This window comes from Balaenoptera ricei, chromosome 2 (genome assembly GCF_028023285.1).
Source record: "Balaenoptera ricei isolate mBalRic1 chromosome 2, mBalRic1.hap2, whole genome shotgun sequence".
Lineage (NCBI taxonomy): Eukaryota > Metazoa > Chordata > Mammalia > Artiodactyla > Balaenopteridae > Balaenoptera > Balaenoptera ricei.
In genome coordinates, this window is record NC_082640.1 from 10,812,913 (window position 1) to 10,834,758 (window position 21,846).

Here is a 21,846-nt window from a genome sequence, read left to right on the forward strand (position 1 = left end):
ATAGTACAGAAAAGTCTTTTGTTTTTTCTTGATTAGCCTTAGAAAAAGGAAAAGGCAATTTGTTTTCAGAAATCATATTACAGGGAATAGGAAAATGTTCTTCTAGCATTAAGTTTCTTAATCTCTCTCTACCCCCTTTCATTTAAAACAGTTCCTCATTTTTCCTCCTGAAAATATACTCAGATTTTCTGAGACTAGAGATATTGCCTTCCCAGGTTGCTTAAAACCAACCAACCGAACAACCAACCAACCTAGCTTAGCAAGTATTCTGTGAACCCACACATGCATGGATGTGCCAGATGTTCTTTTAGATCTGTCCCACATCATTAATGTACTAAGTCAAACATATCTATGGTTACTGAAGGAAACTCTTTTTATAAATGAACCTTCTTCATTTTTGCCTATTTCAGCTCTATTTTTCCTTATGATCCATACTGAGCCAGCTAAAACCTGTCCCATTCTCCCTTCCTTCTTTCTCCAAAGAGAAACAAACAGCTTTAGGTTCAAATAAATTGCATTGCATGAATGGCCTGCCAGTGAGGTGGGGCGGTGGGACTTGTCTGCCCTGGGTGCAGGTAATAATGTCCGTGGAGAATTTAAGGCAATAATAATGACAACTCAAAGCTGTTCTGTTTTTTATCATCACCATGTGCTGGTGATTCTAAACAATGTCAGTGATAAAATACTCCTCCCTGAAGGACTGGACCACTTTCACCACCTTCCCCTAACTTGTTACACCTCTGTATTGCACTGTTAATAAACAAAAGACTTGCAATTTTCCTTTGGATTGGTATGATAGTCTTTGGCTGTATGACTCTCAAATGTGGGGAGAGTCCACTAAAGAAAAAGGTGGGAGATTTGATAAAAGTGAATGAAACCCTTAAGTTCCCATCCTAGGCTAACAGTATCATTTCTAGTGACAGGCTGAGATCCTATTCTTCTTCCATATTTTCTTCAAGTTTTCAGAGCTACTGAATTCTGTAAACACTAAAATTGATCAGTGAGAGATCAGGAAAGAGAAGAAGAAATGTTGAACAATTTTACTAAGCTTTGAGGGAAATGGCTGAAATAAAACGAGAACTCAGGTGTTTCCTGCTTATCCTAGTCTCAAGGGACTAGAACAGTCACTTTATTTATCAGTACTGATAACTGCCTTAGAATTTTCTGCCTAGAGAGGTATTACTTTTTTAAAAAAATTTGAAATAAAAAATGAAGTTCTTATAAAAATGAGAATATAGCATTCAAGGGACTTTATCCCTTATCTCAGGCTACCTTGATCCCTCAAGCTACCTTGGGTCAGGTCTGACAAAGCCTGGTTCTCTAGCTTTCTCTTCAACTCTGTGACCTTCGCCATATCCTTCCAATGAATTTCTTTTTTGCTTAATTTAGCCATCCTCAATGTCTGTGGTTTGTAACCAAAACCCCCTACTTGACATATTTTACAAATATTTCAATCATGTTTAAAATTTACAGCAACTCCACAGGTGAGGTGAGAAGTGATTCTCAGAAGCTAAAATAATTTCTTCTTGGTTGTATAAGTTATTAGTGGCAGAACTGAAATTCAAATTTGGATTTGTAAAGATTTATGTCTTTCCTCTCTATCATGTTACTACAAAATCTTCAAAGTCCCTTCTTGAGGACAACACGTTGCTTGACTATAAGAGATATCAACCAAAGACATCCCTGCAGCTCCATTCACTATAACCATCCACCCATTCATTCACTTAACAAATATGTGAATACATTAAATGGGCAGGACGCAGCACTAAGGATGGGGAATACAAAGCTGGTTCAGCCAGTCACTTCCATCGGGTTGCTCACATTCCTCTGAGATGCTGATTCTTCAGTTTATAGACGTAAACAATATTGGAATCAGTTAAATTTAAACAATATGGAAAAACAATATAATACACAGCCATATGGTTCAGACAGGATAAGTATAATTCAGCTCATTAAACTAGAAATAGTTTCCACTCGATTTAAGCCTTCAGTAGGTAATTCTTCACTGCAATGACTTCTAGAGACACACAGTCAGAGAGAAAATCGTTTTAATTACAGTCTTTAAAATAAAGAAAAGAATGATGAAGTAATCTAGTTTCCCAAATCCCAATCATTTGTATGCCACCCTCAAGATTTCTGCCTGTATCTGTGTACCAACTAATATTTTCTTTAAATCAACTTCTATTTATTGCTTTAAAATATTTTAAAGGGACTTCCCCTGGCGGTCCAGTGGTTGGGACTTCGCCTTCCAATGCAGGGGGTGCAGGTTCGATCCCTGGTCGGGGAGCTAAAATCCCACATGCCTTGCAGCCAAAAAACCAAAACGTAGAGCAGAAGTAGTGTTGTAACAGATTCGATAAAACTTTAAAAATGGTCCTCATCAAAAAAAAAATCTTTAAAATATTTTAAAGAAAACTTTATATTGCTACTTTCAGTGAAAAACTGGTAGGTAATCCATAAATAGAATGTAACTATGAAAATAAATACAGTGAAATAAAGATAATAAATTTCATCTAGATAGTATTGCAGTGGGAAGCTCTGAGCCTGAAGCTTGATCCACTCTTCGTTGTAAAGGAAAATTAGCAACTGTTTGGCAGGTGTTAAAGACCTACTATTTCCAAACTATGTTTTCTCCTGGAAATAATCAGAGGGATGGAAAGAAAACCTGAATGGAAGGAATTTTCTTACTCTGTGATTCAGTGTTATTTAATACTGTGTTCTTGTCTCACAAACAGCCTCTCACAGACCGCAGTGTCATGTATTTCAGGCACTTGAGAGTACACAGTGAGTCAGGGAAATAGGAATGCTTTATGTGTGGAGGGAACTGTGGGAAGCAGCTTCCAAGTCTACATCTGACATTTTCATTCATTCACTTATCAACTATTATGCATTAAGCACCTGCCATGTGTCATTCATTGTGCTAAGGAGTCACTTGTGAATGGGATTCACTTGTGAATGACCTCACTTCAAGGAGAAGGTAAATTAGGTAAAAATGAAGAAGATAATTACATAAGCAAACTGTATCATATAATAGAGGACCCAATAGATGCTAAGGGCTAGACTCATAGGGAGAGAGATCATTCTCAAGTCTCAAGAGGCCACCCATTCTTTTGGGAATTCCAGAAGTCTTACTGTCCATTATAGGCTGTCAATGATTTCTCATTTCCTTTAGCAAGCACCAGCTGAAAAACAGTTACCATATAAGGAATGGAAACTGGAAAGTACTTAAAGAACAGGACACAAGAGCAAAGTGTGCTGTGATGTGGAAAGAATAAAGTGAGCATCAGAAAGACCATTAGAGATTAGTCTAATCGTTTCTTTTTGTAGTAAATAGAGGGCTATGATTTCCTAGGCTAAACTGAGATTTAAACTGGACCTCCTGAAGTCCAGTCCAATAAACTTTGTACTATATGACATATATAAGAAAGGATCTTGAGAGTTAAAGACATTTACATTTGTTCCAAAAAGATAATCTGGAGCATTCCGAGTTATTAAAATAAGTACAAAAAAATAGTAAAAGAAATGGAGATGCTTGTGTAATGGAGAGTATAATGATCACATTTCAAGAAAGGGTGAAGGGGTGGCATTTAAAGACAAATATAACACATATTATGGCATCTAAGATAAACTGTTTTATGAGTCATATCAAGATACATTTATTGAGAAATACTTATGGTCAAATTAGCATGAAAATATGAATGGCTTACTGTGACTATTAAAACAGCTTTAAAGCTGATCAGCGTAAAAGGTTTCCTCTATAGAACTACAGTGTTATCCTGCAGGAGAAATTTATATTTTATCTCCTATGCTCTTTGGCACCACTACGCTGAGAAAACTTGGAAAGAGGAGGCAAGGGAAGGCCCTGGAATCATTTCCAGCTATCCCCAGCCTTTCTGGATAAGTAATTTATTTTATTGCCTCTTTCTTCCTAGTATTTATCATATACTTCTTAAAAGTAGGTGATTTTGAAACTAAAGTATAAGAGAATTTACAGTGTTCTCCAATTTATAAGGTTGATAATCACTGGAGCCTACTGGTTAAGGAGGGAAACCAAGAATACTATTTTTTGGAAATTCATCCAAAGAATATCAGTGGGATTACCCTGGGGCGTGGAACTCAGGAATGGAGGACAATAGCTTTTGTCAGCTAAGCATATTGCTGAATTCTACTATACAGGATTCTTTGGTAGCTCTGGACTTGGATTATTATTTCAGCTGTATTGTCTTTGTATTTCTTCCTGTTCTTAGCTAGTAAATACTGTTTCACATTCATTCTAAATTTATTTTTTATTCAGAATTAACCTTTCCATAACCAATGGCACAGTCTATTAAAGCATGTTGTTCAAATTCAATTGTATTAAAGACTTTCCTAGAGTATCCTAAAGATATTGTCTTAAAAAGGAAAAATATGTATCATCTTCCTATCTAAATTTCTGAAATTTAACCATTTAAGTGGCTGACTGAGCTGGCAATTACATGCTACGCCAAACACTTTGATCCTCCCATGGGAATGAAAACTAATAAAACATAATATACCTGTGAAGCTTGAGAGTGACAGTTCCATAAACAGTAGCAAAACCGAGAAGACGGACCCATCTTAGGAGAATACAGCGAAATGTGCTTGGCTCAAAGTACAAAATAACAACCTGTGGGATGAGAAGAGAAAGAAAGAGACCTTCAGGATCAGCTGATGACCCACAGATTAAAATCAGTATTTCACAGTCTGATGTTTAATACTATGAATTTTGACATGAGAACGTATTTATTTGAATAAAACTCTAAAATATTATTTTGATCATTCTTTGTCCAAAACAAAGAATTATAGAGTCTCCTTATTGTTTTCATATCAGATCTAAAGTCTTTAATTCTAGCTTTCAGGAGTTTCTAGCAATTGCCTCTAAATTTTTGGTATGTCCAAGCTTCACTCTCCTTTACTTCCCCAGATGGGCCAGCCAGGCGAGCTTCCACTGCCTTTCTCAGCTGGAGCCGCATCTATTCCTGCGCCACACTTCCGGCAATACCTCTCCCCTGTCTGAAATATCCTAAGAGGAGTATCCTGTACTGCACCCCATCCCCCCATCATCTATCACTCTGTGTTTATTACCTCACTTAGTACTTGGCTCCATTACTTCACTAGCTCCTCGCTTCTCACTCCAGAGTTTTCATTCAACAAATATTAATTAAGCATTTATCATGAGCCAGGCAATATACTAGATGCTATGGGTACAAAGGCCAATAAGAAAGGGTAGAAAGCCATATAAAGAAGAAATTGGAGGCTTCCCTGGTGGTGCAGTGGTTAAGAATCCGCCTGCCAATGCAGGGGACACGGGTTCAAGCCCTGGTCCGGGAAGATCCCACATGCCGTGGAGCAACTAAGCCCGTGCACCACAGCGACTGAGTCTGCACTCTAGAGCCCGCGAGCCACAACTACTGAGCTCGTGTGCCACAACTACTGAAGTCCGTGCACCTAGAACCCGTGCTCCACAAGAGAAGCCACCACAATGGGAAGCCTACATACCGCAATGAAGAGCAGCCCCCGCTCACCACAACTAGAGAAAGCCCGCATGCAGCAGTGAAGACCCAACGCAGCCAAAAATAAAATAAAATAAATAAATTTTTAAAATATAAATAAATAAAGAAAGAAAGAAGAAATTGCATCAAAGCAGTATAGGTGCTGTGATAAACATCTGTGCAGGTTCCATGGGACACAAGGGAACAAGTGGCCCACTCTGGGGGATGGTCAAAGGTCCTGTGAAAGCACAGTATGCACGACCTTTCGTCTGCTACCGCGTGGTTTTGAGCAAGCCCTCATTGAATAGGAAATGGTTTGGACCTGCTAAAGGATTAGCGCTGTTGAAAAATGTGGCCTTGCCCTCTCCTGCTGGAGCAGCTGGCCTGAACTTACTCTGCTGAGCACAAGGTCACTGTAACAGAAGAGTATGCCCACTCCTAAAATCTCAAGTGTCATTTTGGTTTTTCATCCCAAAGATGTGAATACTGGAAAACAGAAAGCATAGCTGGGGGAGATGGGGTGGGTGCTGACAGTTTCTTGCTGGTATCTGACAAGTGGAGCCCCACTCTCCAGCCGTACCAAGCATGACATTACCTGTAATTCTCTGCTGGCATCTCTCTAATATTTCTACTATATAAAAGTATTAAATTAAGCATTGACAAGACCATTATGATTAAATTCTCAAGGACTGGGGAAAAGACTGGCCAAAAGTGTCAGGAAGAAATGAGAAGAAGGTAAAAAACAGACGTGGACAGGAGATAATGTTCCTTTGTGTGTATATAGTACTTGTCCTTAATTTTCTAATTCACTAAGTCTATGCTGAAGATAGAGATAAAGATTTGATTTCAGAATTTAATCTACCAGGAAACTGCATCCAAAACTTGATATAAAACCTTTGTTTTATTTTCTATTTTCACAAAACAAGTTAAAATTCTGTAACTTTGTATTCTAAGTTTTAGCTCGTAAGTTTTAGACATAGTTCCTATGCACAAGGGTCCAGTGGTTATTATGAGTTCTGCAAAGTAAGCTGTACTGTTTACTAAGGAATCGGAGCTCAAGGAAGAAGGGAAAACTTATGGGAAAGAAAAATAGAGAAAACTTGATATAAGATTAAGGGATTAGGGAAGCATAAGTGTTCCTTCTCATGGCAGAGAGAAATGATAGATTAGAAACTAGAGAGATAGGACCCTAAAGTCTAGAATATATAAAATCTCAAATATTTCCACTAGAAATGGCTTTAGAGATTATTCCAGCACAGTGGATTCCTGGGGGCTGCAAAAGCCTGAGACTCATTGCAAACTTTTCTATTTCACAACAAGCAACAACTAAGAGAATGAATAAGCAAAGGTGAACAACTACACTACAGACGTCTGCATGATTTTTTTATTTTGAAAGAAAGAATTGCTCTTGAACTGTTTGGGAACTATTGATATAGCTTCAAACTTTTATTTCACAGATAAAGAATCTGAGAACTTGTTACTGTAAGTGAAAGATTGAGTCGGTCAGAAATAAATGAAAGAATAACAATTTTTTTCAACTTCCCTGGATGAGGTATAAGTTTAAAAAGTAATAGAAAATGAAACTCCAGTGAACTTAATAAAACATATTAGAAATAGTTCAGCAAATAGTGAAGTAGAACTCTCAATTTTGCAGTGTGGTGGTGGAGAATACAGGCTCTGAATCCAGTCTCCCTGGTCCAATCCTGGCTCTATTCTTTATTAGTTGTATGACTTTGACAGACATTGCCTTGCTATGCCTCAGTTTTCCCATTTGTAAAATGAACACAACAATAATACTTGCAGATGGGACTGTTCTGAAGTTTCAGTGCGATACACATAGTGTCTGCTACAGTGAGTATTCAGTAAGTATTGGCTAATATTATTATGAGAGTTGATTTATGAATGCTTTGTTCTAAAAGTTACCCCTGCAATGCAGTATAATTGCACCTCATGAATTCAATGAATTCTTTACTAATGCTTCTAGCCACTCCTTTTGAATTCCTATAATCACTTTTGGACTGTATATTTTTTCTACCTTATATTATAGTTATCTGTAGGGGTCTCTCCCTGAATCAAATGTAAAATCCGGTGTGCTTTACATTTATATGTAAAATATTTGCTCAGTGATCCATTTTAGTTAATTTAATAAATACAGTATTATCTTCAAAATAAACTATTTGAAAAGTCCCATTAGGGTTCACTGGTCTTTGTGACTCTAACTTACACATTCACTATTTATTTACTTTGTGTGAGGCAGTAAGGGATTTAGAAGCCATAAAAGTAAATCCGATGCAGATTAGGTCCTCAAGTTATCATTTAGAAGAGTGGATGTTACAAGTAAATGATAAAAATACTGGTATGATCATACCACATATTTATCCAGCATTATTGCTAGACACTAAATTATACATTTTTGTATTACTGGCACATTTAATCCTCACAATACCTTATGAAGTAGGGACTTTTATCTTATAGAAGAGAAATGAGGCACAGAGATTTAAGTGATATGCTCAGGGCCACACAGCTAGGAAGTGTCAGATCTGGGATCTGAATCCAGGTGGTTTGGTTCCAGAGTTCATGCTCATAAGAGCTGCACTGGCTTGCCTCTCCAAATAGTTCTACCATGTGGGGAGATGACAAATGCCATAATACCATGAATTGCACCATATTGAGGATTCAGAGAAAACGGAAATTTCTCTCAGTGGAAACAAGCAAAGTTATCCCGGGAGGCTGGACAACTGAGAGCACATGAAGGAGGAGTGGGTTTAAGTATGGAAGCAAAGAGGAAAGAGGGGGCCTGAGACAGAGCCATGGTTGTGGGGATGCTTCAGAGTGTGGAGTGTACAGACAGACACAGCGGGAAGACATCCAGGGGAGTGTAGAATATCAAGCTTCAAAACAGAGACGCGGCCAGTTCACTGTAAACTGTGAATAACAGGGTGAGGAATTCAGATTTTATTCCAAGAGCAGACATGCCATTAAACTTTGAGTTGAGATCAGAAGTGTGTTCCAGAAAGTTACTCTGGTAGGAGCATGCAAGAAGACTGGTTGCCCATGGAAGGAGAAGACAGTGAAGGTGAGAAGACCAGTTGGAAAAAAGAAAAACAATCCCAATCCATCATCTTTCCCACCAGCCTTTTCCCTCTTCTTATATCTTATTCCACCATTCCTCTTTCCTCCAGCTCCCGAACGGCAGCTAGGGTGGTGTTTCTGACACCTCACTCTCCTGCCTAGAACCTTTCACTGGCTCCCACGAAAAAGTCAAAATTACTCGAGCTGGTTGTCAGCAGCCTGCCTTTACTAAATCATTGCTTTTCCTCCACCCAAGCCCTCCAATCCTTGCATATGCTGTCCCTTCTCACTGGACGTTCCTTACACAGCCCCACAGTCTCACCTGTACCTGGCTTACTCCTGTTCACCCGCAGGCCTCAGCCTGAATATCCCTTCCTCTAGGAGGACGAAGCCTTGCCTGTGGTTTAGGACACTGTCCCTGCTTTATGGCAGCACTGGACCCATGGCACCATGTTGGATTGTAGGCGCTGTGACAGCCATGTTTATCGTGTTCACTTCTGTAACACTGGCACTAGCAGAGTCCTGGCACACAGGAAATGTTCAGATATATTTGTTGAATGAAAGAAAAAATAAAGCTATAGGAAAAAGGTAAAGAAAGATGTAACAAATACAGTGAGAATGGGAATTCAGTCACGCATGGGAATAGAGGAAAAGATGATGCTGAATGAAGAAAATTGAGCAACTGATTATTTGTTGAGGCAAAAGAGAATAAAGTGTCAAAGATAATGTAAAGATTTTAAGCCTGGATGACTGGGAGGATGATTGTGTTTGAAAAGAAACAGATAAAAGAAAAAGATGCATAAGTTGAAAAAATTATGTTACCTCTGCTTAAAACTCTCCCCACTCCCACCTTGTCCTTCACGTCTCAGGTCAGGGCTGGCATCCACGATGCGCCCCAGCACCCCCAGACCAAGTCAGGTTTCCATCTCGCTTGCACGGTATTGTATTGAATTCTGAGCTTTCCTTCATCACACTCGTCAAATCTATTTTGATATAATTATTTCTGTAATTCTCTTTTTTAATGTGTCTTACTAGCATGTAAGACATGAGGGCAGGGATTGTAACTGCCTTATTCATGATTGCATGCCTATTCTCTAGTACTGTACGTGGTAATAGGAGGTAACCCAATGTGGAAGGAATGAGATTAAAAAAGGAAGGGAGGGAGAGAGGAGAGAGGAAGTGAAGAATGAGAAAAGACAGTAAGTTCATTTTTGGATATATGGAGTGTAAGTTTCCTGTAAGACATTCCATTCAGATCTAGCTTTGCATTAGTTAATATAATCTGTAATGAGAAAAAAACAAAAACAAGGCTAAGATGTTTCAATGTTTTTCACATCCCTATATTTAACCTTTTCTTGTTATATATAATGTATATAAATGTATAACAAAGTATTGTAAAATAAATACCTCCTCCCAAATCCCAAGTTAATAGCAAATTTCATCACAGACCTTGGTAGGAGAAGAAATGAAGAAAAACTTAAGCCACTGAGCTGAAGATTTATGAATGATGCTGCTAATACTAAGAGCTGTCATTTTTCTGTACAAATGACAACAATAGCTGCTCATGCCCACCCGCTGATCACTGTACTAGACACATTACTTATATTTAAGGTCCAAGATATACTTTATTATCCCCATTTTAAACATAGAGACTTTATTTTAATGGGGTTCACTGATTTGCCTATGGTTATCAAAATAGGAAACCCATAAAAAAAATTCCTTTACTGGAAGAGCTGCCTAAGGTGTATTTTCAAAGTACATATTTCAAGGGAAAACTTTTCCCGTTTTCTTTCCAATACTAGAGGCTAATGATAGATATAAAGATATTTTATTTAATGTGTGAGAAGCAGGATATAAGCGAACCATCTACGGACCAAAGAACATGCACAACTGCTGGGCGAATAAGCACAGTGTATAAACTGTTAGGGTTAGGAGGGTGGGGTGAGAGAAAAAGAGACATTCGGGGCTAGCAAGAGAAAACGGGTCACAGCAAAACCACCGGTTTTCTTTTACCTTTAATATTGCCTCTTGGGAACTCACTATACTCTGCCTAGAGGTTTGTTTCCCCCAATCTCACTGAGAGGAAGCCTTCAGTGTGAAGGTCTAAGGTGGATGTACCCCTATGGGCATTTTAACAACTTGGCCCTTCAACACTGGAAGTTTCTTCAGTTGCTTACAAAATTCAACCAGCTGATCTTAGTGGTGGGATGCTCTAGGCATTGTGATTTTTAAAAGTATTGCTGTTTTGGAAACACCCTTCCAAGCATTCCCCTCATTCCAAACAAATCTGCACAGATTATCCACCCATTTCATCAAATGTGATTTTTTAAGCTAGTTTTGAAGTCAGCTTGATTGCTTATACCTTTTGGATACTGAACACAATGAATGAGGAAGAAAAGAGAATCACAGAGAAAAGACTATTAGTCTTTTCAAATATGTACAAAATAGAAGAATGTTTTAAAATAATTTTCCTTTGCAAATATAGACACAACACCAGAGGTAGAAAATTGACCTCTGCTATGTTTGCTCAGAAGGTACAAGGCCTGGTGCTTCTGGAAGAATAATGTTTAGAAGGTGGAACCGTCGGCAGTCAGCACAGTCTGGTGCTTTACCCAAAGCTCTGACACTGAAAGATGTGAAGCACCTGTTTTAGGCCTGATATTTTAAGGATCTGAGCAAGTTTCCTAATGGTGTTGGACACAGCAGTTCTACTTTCCTAATTGACTCGTCAAGTGTTACTTGCTTCAGTTCAGTGAAACTGGCTGTGAATTAAACCACTTTTATAGGTGAAGAAGGTGTTACATGCGTTGGGGTTTCTGTTGGTGTGTGTGAACAGTTTTATTTATAAAATAAGATTCCTGGGTAACGGAAGCACAGGGACAGATGCCGGTGGTGAGACTTTTGTTGATGAAGTTGCCCTTTGATAAGGATTTGAGGGACCCCTGGGGCTTTAAGGACTTTCTCTACTGCATCTACAATTTCCTTCTATTCCATACAAGGAAAAGTCCTGCTAGTCAAATATTTTCCAGGCCCACTCATCCCTCTTAAGTTTACTGTGCTTCCAACACTCCTTATTGAACAAGGGAGAATGAAGCTTATATCTCATCGTGATGGAGGACAGTCCACAAAAGTAATACTTGGAAATACCTAGTGTTAAAACCTAGTACTTAATCTACCCAGGTTTGCTATCTTTTGAACTAGGAGGCTGGAAATGAATCATTTAGGCAGGACTAAGTATATTAAAGCACTTTTATACGTGACTTGCTTTAAAAATAAGTAGATTCAAAGTCCTTGAATGTATTCTAAATTATTTTTTCTATATTTGGCAAGACATATGGTTCCATCCACAGGAAATTTATTTAGGGTGAAAATGCATGTCCTGTAAATGTTTAACTAAATATCTAAAGTTGGATTCAAACTACAAAAAATAGAAAAATACTTAATACAAATTACTACACACATGAAGGGGTCTATGGGTGTGATTAAGACTTTACACAACCATGGTCTAAAACTTATTACTTTGCACTTGGCTCCTATTATTCCAAAGCAACAAAAAAGGGATAAATTAATAGACTAAAAATATAAAATACATAACTTAAAAATTTTATTAATACATACAAAGAACATTTTGGGGTTATTGTGACAGATGAGATATGCCACAGCCCCTCTAAAATTCCCAATGTAATACTCCTAAAAAAAAAAAAAAAAAAAAGAAATTAAAGGGTGACAGATCTAAAAACTAAAGGCAAAGATGACAAGATCCCACAGTCTCAGGAGTGAGTCTACTCACTGCTTGGTATAGACAGCATAGAGCTAAGAAGCACTTTTTAAATAAAACACCACATGCCTCATTCCCTGGACCAGAGTAAGATCTGAAGGCCCAAAGGTAACAGAAAAAGATTTTCATTCACACTCCTTGTCAGGCTCTAGCTCTGAGACCCACAGGCTTTTACTAAACAAAACAAACACATTTGAAAACTTCCGGTCATGCCCTAACCATTCAGGAACTCTTCATCAGCCAGTCCTGGGGTCTTCCAGTTCATCACCACCCCTCCCCCATCAGCTCCTCTCTTCTCCATCACCACCCCTCCCCCATCAGCTCCTCTCTTCTCCGTCCATTCACAGGTTAGAACTCCCAGGATGCAGCACTCAGAAATGTAATGCTCAGCTCCCCACGGAAAAGCGGAAAGACGCGGCAAGGTGGAGAGAAGGGCACAAAGAAGACGCAGCTAGAAAGTACAGGGAGCTTCCCTAGTCTGTCTTCCCATTGCTCCACAAGAAAAGGCACTTGGTGGAAATACCCTATCCTAACAAACAATAACTGTAGAAACAAATGACTCTTTTTGTTTTAAACTTTTATAACCTCAGTTTATGTGTTCAAAAGAAATCATGTTTTGGTCAAGAATAAATTATGGTACATGACTTATGATAGAAGATTATACCATCCTTAATAATCGTGCTCTGAAAAATATTAATGAATACAGGAACTCTCTCAGGATTTATGTTACGTGAAAAAACAAGGAGTGCATAAAATACGTTCACAGTATGATATTGGTTATGCTTAAAATATATTTGTATACATGAATATATATATGTTCACATATATATACACACATAAGTAAAAGTATACCTATTACCTGCTTATTATTCTTAATTTAACATCCTTAATTTATTCCAGAAAACAGGGCATAAAGGGGATACACATAAAAGCCAACAGGAAAATGTATTGTTCTGTTTGTTCCTATTAAGAAGTCCAGCTAAAAATTATACTTTCTATAATCATCAAAAAAGCAAAACAAACAAAAAAAGAAACAAAAAATCTGAAGCTATGGTTTTGCTTCCTATTTTCTCTTGCAATGCTCTCATGAGCAAACTGCATGTTCCTCTGAGAGAAAAACACATTAGTGAGCACAGTGGTGAGATTATGACCAAAGCATCATAGCTAACTTTTTTTTTGATTTTGTTTTGTTACTATGAAAAAATTCATATTTCTAAAATGGGCATAAATTCTTGTTAGGCTTCAGTTCAAAACCTTACTGTAAATATGTATTAAGCAAGGATGATTTTGAATAAATATAAATGTATATACATGTGTGTATATGTCAATATATATATAGTTATATATATATATATCTCTCTCTCACAAAGTTAATGGTCTTGACAATGATTCTCTGCTTTCAGTATTATGTATGCATGTACTTCCTAGTATTTAAATTATTTCTATAATTAGAAAAAAAGGTTAGTTTAAATAAGAAACCATCCTAATATCTGCTACAGGGACTCAGTAAATAGTAAGACAGCATGGGATAACTGAATCTTTTAGTTTAATCCATGCAGATAGCAGGAGCATAAAATTAAACCTTCTGGGTCCTCTCCTAAAATGTGACTATAAGAAAGATGCAGTTTATCTATGAGCTAATAAATTGGCAGAGAGGTAAAAAATACATCTCTTCAGAAATGGACAAGTTCAGAAACAAATGAGCTCTGAATATGATCAGTGATTTAATGATTCTGGGGTTTTTTTCTTTTTTGTATAATGGACAAAAATAGTACAAGAGTCGGTAAATAGAATAGTAACGAAAGGCCATTAGCAACTGGGAGAGTTTACTTAATTCAGAATAAAAATATTTGTAACATGTATCTTAGAAATTTTTGCTGTGACTGCTGTCAGAATGATACACCTGCTTCAAAATATATATGCCATATGTATATGGCAGGAGAAGAGATTTGATAAGATAAAAAAATTTAAAAGGAAATTTAAAAATTTCATTTGTCAAATAGTGCAAATATATGAGTTGCCTACAAGTCAGGTGGAGGGAGATGGCAGCCTGGTGCAAAGGATCAAAAGAGAGATTTGGAGTTAGCTGTCTTAAGGGCAAGTCTGGGCTCTACCACTAATTAGACACATGACCTGGGACAAGTATCAATACCTTAAGTTCAGCGGGCCTCAGTTTCCTCAGCAGTTAAATGAAAATAATGCAAACTCCTATAGTATTTATGGAAGCACTTAATAAACCACAGATAAATGGAGAAATGTCAGTTTTATTCTTAACATAGGCAAATTACTTTTTATATTTTTCACATTTGAATCAACAATCTATTTAGTCCTCTTACACATTTATCTTCAAATGAAAAGAAGCTTCTGAATACTGTCACGTCAGAATGGAATATATAGGGAAAGGAGAGAAACAGAGAAGGCAAACTGAGTGTCCTGAGTGTGCAGTGACAGAGCTATTAGTATGATGGTAAAAGCAGGGGAAGCCAGGTGTATTAATCACCTATTCCTACATCACTAATTACTACAAACTTAGTGGCTTAAAAAACATCTATTATCTCATGGTATCTGTGGGTCAGCAATCTAGGCTTTGCCAGTCTCAGAGTCTCTCCTGAGATTGCAACAAAAGTACTGCTCAGGGCTGGGGTCTCATCTGAAGGCTCAGCTGGGAAAGGATACACTTCCAAGCTCATGTGGTTGTTGACAGGATTTGGTTCCTTGAAGGATGAGGAAACCGAGGCCCTGAGTCTTTGCGGGTTGTTGGTTGAAGGCCACTCTCAGTTCCTTGCCATGGGGACCTCTCAACACAGCAACTTTCTTCATCAAAGCCCGAAAGAGAGTCTGCTAGCAAGATGGAAGTCATAATCTTCTGTAACCTCACTGCAGAAGTGACATGCTCTCAATGTTGATGTGTTTTATTAATTAGAAACAGGGTGGTCAAAGGGAGGGGATTGAACAGGCTGTGAATACCAGGAGGCAGGGATCGCTGGGGCCACCTTAGAAGCTATCTACCACCAAAGGAGACCCTACTTTGAAATCATCAAAAATGCTATTATCTACCTGTGTTCAAAGCAAATGATATAAGAAGAGTATAGAACAAAAAGCCATTAAATACCCAGGGCATGCATTTAGAGAAAGAATAATGTGAAAAATAATTTTAAAGAAGACATTTTTAAAAGATGAAAAGAAATCTACCGAGGCTGCCTTCTCCAGTGGAGTCTAACTCATCATCAAGTTCATAATTCTGAGATTACTGCACATGGCTCATGACTAGATGCTGCTGAGAAAAGACTTTTTTGGTTGTAATATTTTTAAACAATAAGAAAAACATGATATGGTCACAGTGCACTGGGAGAAATAATTTGGATCTTTTCAAGTATTTATATCTATGTTTAAATTGTGACTAACAAAGAATGAAGACTTTCATGTTCAACCTGGCAGATTGAACATGTTTATGTCTGTTACTTCTGGAAACTCTAGTTAATGACTGTAAAACTCTGAAGGCCAAAGAGAGTATGAGTAAAAATGACAACAGATGATAGCTATCAACAAAATTCTGGAAGATGGAAAGCAGATGGCAATGTATAACCAGATGAAGAAGTCAAAGAAAGAGGAAACCTGCACCCGAGAGGGAAGCCACTCAGAGGTCTGTCTGTCATCTTTTAGGAGGGAGCTGGACAATAATAAAAATAACAGCATCTAATGAGTGCCTGCGATACTCCAATTACTTTTAAAGTGTCTTACACCGAACAACTTACTTGTTCCTTACCACAATCCTTTCAGGCAGGCATTAGTATACCCACTTTACCTGTGGGAAACCTGAGGCACAGAAAAGTTAAGGAATTTGTACAAGGTCACACAGCCAATAAGTGGCAGAGCTGGGGTTTAAACTGAGCCTGAGTCTGGAGCCCAAGTTATCACTATGTGTTACTGTCTGCTCTGCCATTACGTAGGAAAGATAGAGTAATCAGGTAAGGACAGTGGTCTTTGATGGAGGCTGAATGTCGTCGAATGCCTGGTGCCCTAGGACTCTGACCAGCTTATTCATGGTGGTAAACAAGGAGGGCTTAAATTGAATAATGTTGTTTATAGGGTAAAAATAATCTTCAAATAAAAAGAAATGAAAGTTATAACTAAAGATAAAAGAATGTAGTTAACAAATGGGGAAATGAATGCTAAAAAACTAAACTGGGGTAATTCATGAAGAGAAATTGTGAAAGGAAAGAGTGACATCCCAGAGTTTGAACCACTGAGTCAGAGAGAAAGTACAGCCATAATCATGGGAAAAAATGGAAACCAGAAACCAAATCAGCAGTCTTCAACATTAGAATCACCTATGGTGGTGTTAAAACATATGAAAGCCCAGGTTTCCCTTCTGAAAACTTTGATTCAGTAGTTCCAGGGCACAGCCTGAATAATTTGCTTTTTTAAAATGCTCTGCAGGTGGTTTTAACTTAGCAAGGGTTAAGAGCTGCTGATAACCATTTACAGCCCAGCAGCAAGCCACACATGGACCTGGGATAACCACAGCTCAGACCAAGACCGGGAAGGGTGAGGAAAGCGTCCAATACCTAATAAAATGCAGTAAGAATTCTATTTCTAGAAAAATGCTCTACATATACATACATACAAAATATGCAAAGATGTATGTCCAGGAATATTCACTAAAGCATTGTGTGTAACAGAAAAACAACGAAAACATTCTCCACCCAGAGGGAACGGTTTAAGTCTGTAATTCATGTTACATCCATACAAAATGCACAACAGTAAACTTTAAAATAATAAATGGATCTGATTCTGTTGCTGTAAAAACATCTTTAAGAGAAACTGTAAATGAAAAAAAGTTGCATAAACAGTATTAAAATATGATTCTGTTTGTATATACATAAAAAAGGAACGTCTGGCTGCACACTCAATGGCCTATTAAGACTATTTACCGTTGGGTAGCCTAGCCAGCTTGGCGGCTGAGGAGGTAGGGAAGGAGAGGGGGATTTTTACTTTTTAACATATCTTTTGGTAATAGTTGACATTTTTTTAAAATAATGAGAATATATTACTTTTGTAATAAAGGAATAAAAAAATGCAGGAAAAGATTCTTAACTCATTCATTGTAATCACTATAAATGCCTGGCTCTTAATGGGGTCTGGAGGTTTGTTTCTAAGTACTGGGGATCTGAGAGCAAAATGGAGAAGGTACCATATGTGATATCTATGAATTGGCATTATATGGAGGTAGCAAGATACAGAAAAATGATCTCAGAGAAACCGGAGGATCTTAAGAACCCCAGACCTCAATAAAGAAACAAAGATGCAACAGAGTGCACAGAAAAAGAGTTGAAGTACAGTATTTTGAGAAGAAAGGAGAAAAAATGGTGAAAAGACACAATATATAATAAGATGATTAAAAACAAAAGCTTTTTTAAAGCCGAGAAGAAAATACACAAAATGCTTGTTCGGTGTGTTATTTCCTGGTCCTAAGGCGGCCCCCTAGCCCTTGGCCAAGGCCCATCTGTCTACCTGAGCTTTGTTGGTCATCCTTTCCCTTGAGACTTTTGCATCCACCATTCACTGGAAAAAACTGTCTCTCTGTTCAGAGTCTGAAGATTCTTTCCAATTTGTTGAAGAAAGTGTGCAGAACATATAAAATAACAGGTCCTATAAACCACACTTAAAGTCTAAAAAAGTAATTATTCAAGCTACAGTCACAAGCCACGCTTGGGATTGGTCAGTCACATCTCCCTCTGTGGGGAAGTCACCAGTGCCGGTACTAATTCTCAATGCCCTGGGCAGAAAGAAGCATGGATTTCTTGAGAGGCAGAGGAATATAGGGGAAAGATTTTAGCATTTGTATACATAAAGGGAATGCTCTGCTACTTACTAACTGCATGACCTTGAGCAGCTCATTCTGACCATCTCCTTCCTCATCTGGAACGCTGAGTTAATAACCCCTTCTCTCCCTCCCAGGATGGGAAAAATGTATGTGAAAGCACTATATCAACTAGAGTGGTATAATTATTTCTCCTACACTTATTCCTTCAGGATTGATGCAAAATCCTTTTTCTTTCTGTTTAAAGTGAGCATCAGGTGATTACACCTGATCTTTATAAATTCTCTCTAGATGGCAAATCAACATAAACATCAAATTGCTATGATAAGGGAACTGCTTTACCAGCCCGATTCAGTCTGAGTCATCCACTGCCTCGCTCCTCTGGGAGAAGAGACATTCGTATTACTCAGTTCCAAATAAAGGGCTGAAAATAAAAATCTAAGTTTAACTGTAGGTTACCATAAAAGCTCTTCAAGAATTTGTCAGTAAGCATTACCCAATGGATTTCTCAATATATTTTTAATTCTCCTCCTATTCACTTTCCTGTTCTGCAGTGGTCTGTTTAACATATACCCATCACCGATAATAAAAAATGAATCTGTACGTGTAATTGTCACTGTTTATTGCATACTCGATTATCTATTTTCCTGAATGCAGATGCTTAGAAGGTTCAGTGACTTGGCCAAGATGACATAGTTTAAACACATCAAAGGTGGAATTACTCTAAATTGTCAACATTTTCAAAGAATGTCCTTTTTTTTTTTAACATCTTTATTGGAGTATAATTGCTTTACAATGGTGTGTTAGTTTCTGCTTTATAACAAAGTGAATCAGCTTTACATATAAATATATCCCCATATCTCCTCCCTCTTGTGTCTCCCTCCCGCCCTCCCTATCCCACCCCTCTAGGTGGTCACAAAGCACCGAGCTGATCTCCCTGTGCTATGCGGCTGCTTCCCACTAGCTATCTATTTTACATTTGGTAGTATATGTAAGTCCATGCCACTCTCTCACTTCGTCCCAGCTTACCCTTCCCCCTCCCTGTGTCCTCAAGTCCATTCTCTACATCTGCATCTTTGTTCCTGTCCTGCCCCTAGGTTCATCAGAACGACTTTTTTTTTTTTAGATTCCATATATATGTGTTAGCATACAGTATTTATTTTTCTCTTTCTGACTTACTTCACTCTGTATGACAGTCTCTACATCCATCCACCTCACTACAAATAACTCAATTTCGTTTCTTTTTATGGCTGAGTAATATTCCATTGTATATCTGTGCCACATCTTCTTTTTTTTTTAAACATCTTTATTGAAGTATAATTGCCTTACAATGGTGTGTTAGCTTCTGCTTTATAACAAAGTGAATCAGTTATACATATACAATATGTTCCCATTTCTCTTCCCTCTTGCATCTCCCTCCCTCCCACCCTCCCCATCCCACCCCTCTAGGTGGTCACAAAGCACCGAGCTGATCTCCCTGTGCTATGCGGCGGCTTCCCACTAGCTATCTATTTTACATTTGGTAGTGTATATATGTCCATGACACTCTCTTACCCTGTCACATCTCACCCCACCCCCTCCCCATATCCTCAAGTCCATTCTCTAGTAGGTCTGTGTCTTTATTCCCGTCTTCCCACTAGGTTCTTCATGTGTGCCACATCTTCTTTATCCATTCATCTGTTGATGGACACTTAGGTTGCTTCCATGTCCTGGCTATTGTAAATACTGCTGGGATGAACATTGTGGTACATGACTCTTTTTGAATTATGGTTTTCTCAGGGTATATGCCCAGTAGTGGGATTGCTGGGTCGTATGGTAGTTCTATTTTTAGTTTTTTAAAGAACCTCCATACTGTTCTCCATAGTGGCTGTATCAATTCACATTCCCACCAACAGTGCAAGAGGGTTCCCTTTTCTCCACACCCTCTCCAGCATTTATTGTTTGTAGATTTTTTGATGATGGCCATTCTGACAGGTGTGAGGTGATACCTCATTGTAGTTTTGATTTGCACTTCTCTAATGATTAGTGATGTTGAGCATTCTTTCATGTGTCTGTTGGCAATCTGTATATCTTCTTTGGAGAAACGTCTGTTTAGGTCTTCTGCCCATTTTTGGATTGGGCTGTTTTTTTGATATTGAACTGCATGAGCTGCTTGTAAATTTTGGAGATTAATTCTTTGTCAGTTGCTTCATTTGCAAATATTTTCTCCCATTCTGAGGGTTGTCTTTTCATCTTGTTCATGGTTTCCTTTGCTGTGCAAAAGCTTTTAAGTTTCATTAGGTCCCATTTGTTTATTTTTGTTTTTATTTCCATTATTCTAGGAGGTGGGTCAAAAAGGATCTTGCTGTGATTTATGTCATAGAGTTTTCTGCCTATGTTTTCCTCTAAGAGTTTTATAGTGTCTGGCCTTACATTTAGGTCTTTAATCCATTTTGAGTTTATTTTTGTGTATGGTGTCAGGGAGTGTTCTAATTTCATTCTTTTACGTGTAGCTGTCCAGTTTTCCCAGCACCACTTATTGAAGAGGCTGTCTTTTCTCCATTGTATATTCTTGCCTCCTTTATCAAAAATAAGGTGACCAGATGTGCATGGGTTTATCTCTGGGCTTTCTATTCCCTCTTCTTTTTAATGGAAAGCTGTCTGGTATCCAAAGTTGCATTTCCTTATTGGTAAAAGTCAAGTTACTAACTGCCTCACAACCTAAGTACTTTGAAGTCAGTATTCTTCGGGTAATTCTGCTTCTACGTGTAGACACAGGCCTTCTCTGAAATTCCTGCCGTGTTCTGCCCCCTGCTCCACCGTTGTCTCTACGAGACCTGAACTCTAAGGTCTTTCCCACGCACAGAACCTTCTTCCGTCCACTCCTGCCATTCATTGTCCTCTGCAGTTCCATGCACCCTAACTTCACAATTCCTCGACTTCCTCTACTCCTTTGCCTTCCTCAGACTAGAGGAAATCTACATGGCCGTGTCCTGGATCATGTGGAAAGTGGGTATCACCTGGAAAAGCTGTCTTTTGAACCATATGCCAGAGGCTCAAGGCCACGGAAATAAAGGTGTTTCGAGGAATACTACTTGCTTGCTACCTTGAGAACGTCTTTATCTTGGTGAATAGAAGTTATACTCCATATTCTGCTACAGGTTTTCCATCCAAAATATAAATCTGCCTAGAAACCACTCTTGGTTTCCTGTTTTTCATTAAATAAAGATTACATTGCTTACAATGGCATACAAAATCCCTTCTTCTATGTCCCCACCATCCTTTATTTGTCCTCTCTTCCAATGCCATCTACATCTATCCATATTCTAGCCACATAGATTTTGCAGACCTAAACAAGCACAGACTTTCATAACTCCATGCCTGTATTTGTGCCATTAATCTTAGAATATTCCTTTCCCAGCAACCTCCCTAATTGTTACTCCAGAGAGCAAATATTTACTTCTTTCTGTAGCCTCTTCTGTATTCCATAGGTAGCAGTCCCCTTCTCTGTGTTCACAGAGCCTTTTTTCCTTTATTACAGAACATATTACATTGCATTGCAATACCATTTGTACACTATATCTCCTCCACTGGGCATTATGTTCCATTTATGCTAATTGAATGAATGAATGAAAGTGGTTTTCATTTAGGAATCATTAGCTACAAATTCAGCTACCTTCTTA

The 21,846-nt window shown here is 38.1% G+C and overlaps 1 protein-coding gene across 1 annotated transcript in view; it reads right to left on the reverse strand.

The window, feature by feature from the left end:
- Positions 1 to 21,846, reverse strand: part of GPR158 (G protein-coupled receptor 158) — a 327,082-nt gene that overhangs the window by 32,135 nt on the left and 273,101 nt on the right. Inside the window, exon 6 of the mRNA XM_059915293.1 lies at positions 4,536 to 4,645. Within this exon, the coding sequence (XP_059771276.1) occupies positions 4,536 to 4,645 (110 nt within the window). The remainder of the gene's footprint in view (positions 1 to 4,535; positions 4,646 to 21,846) is intronic.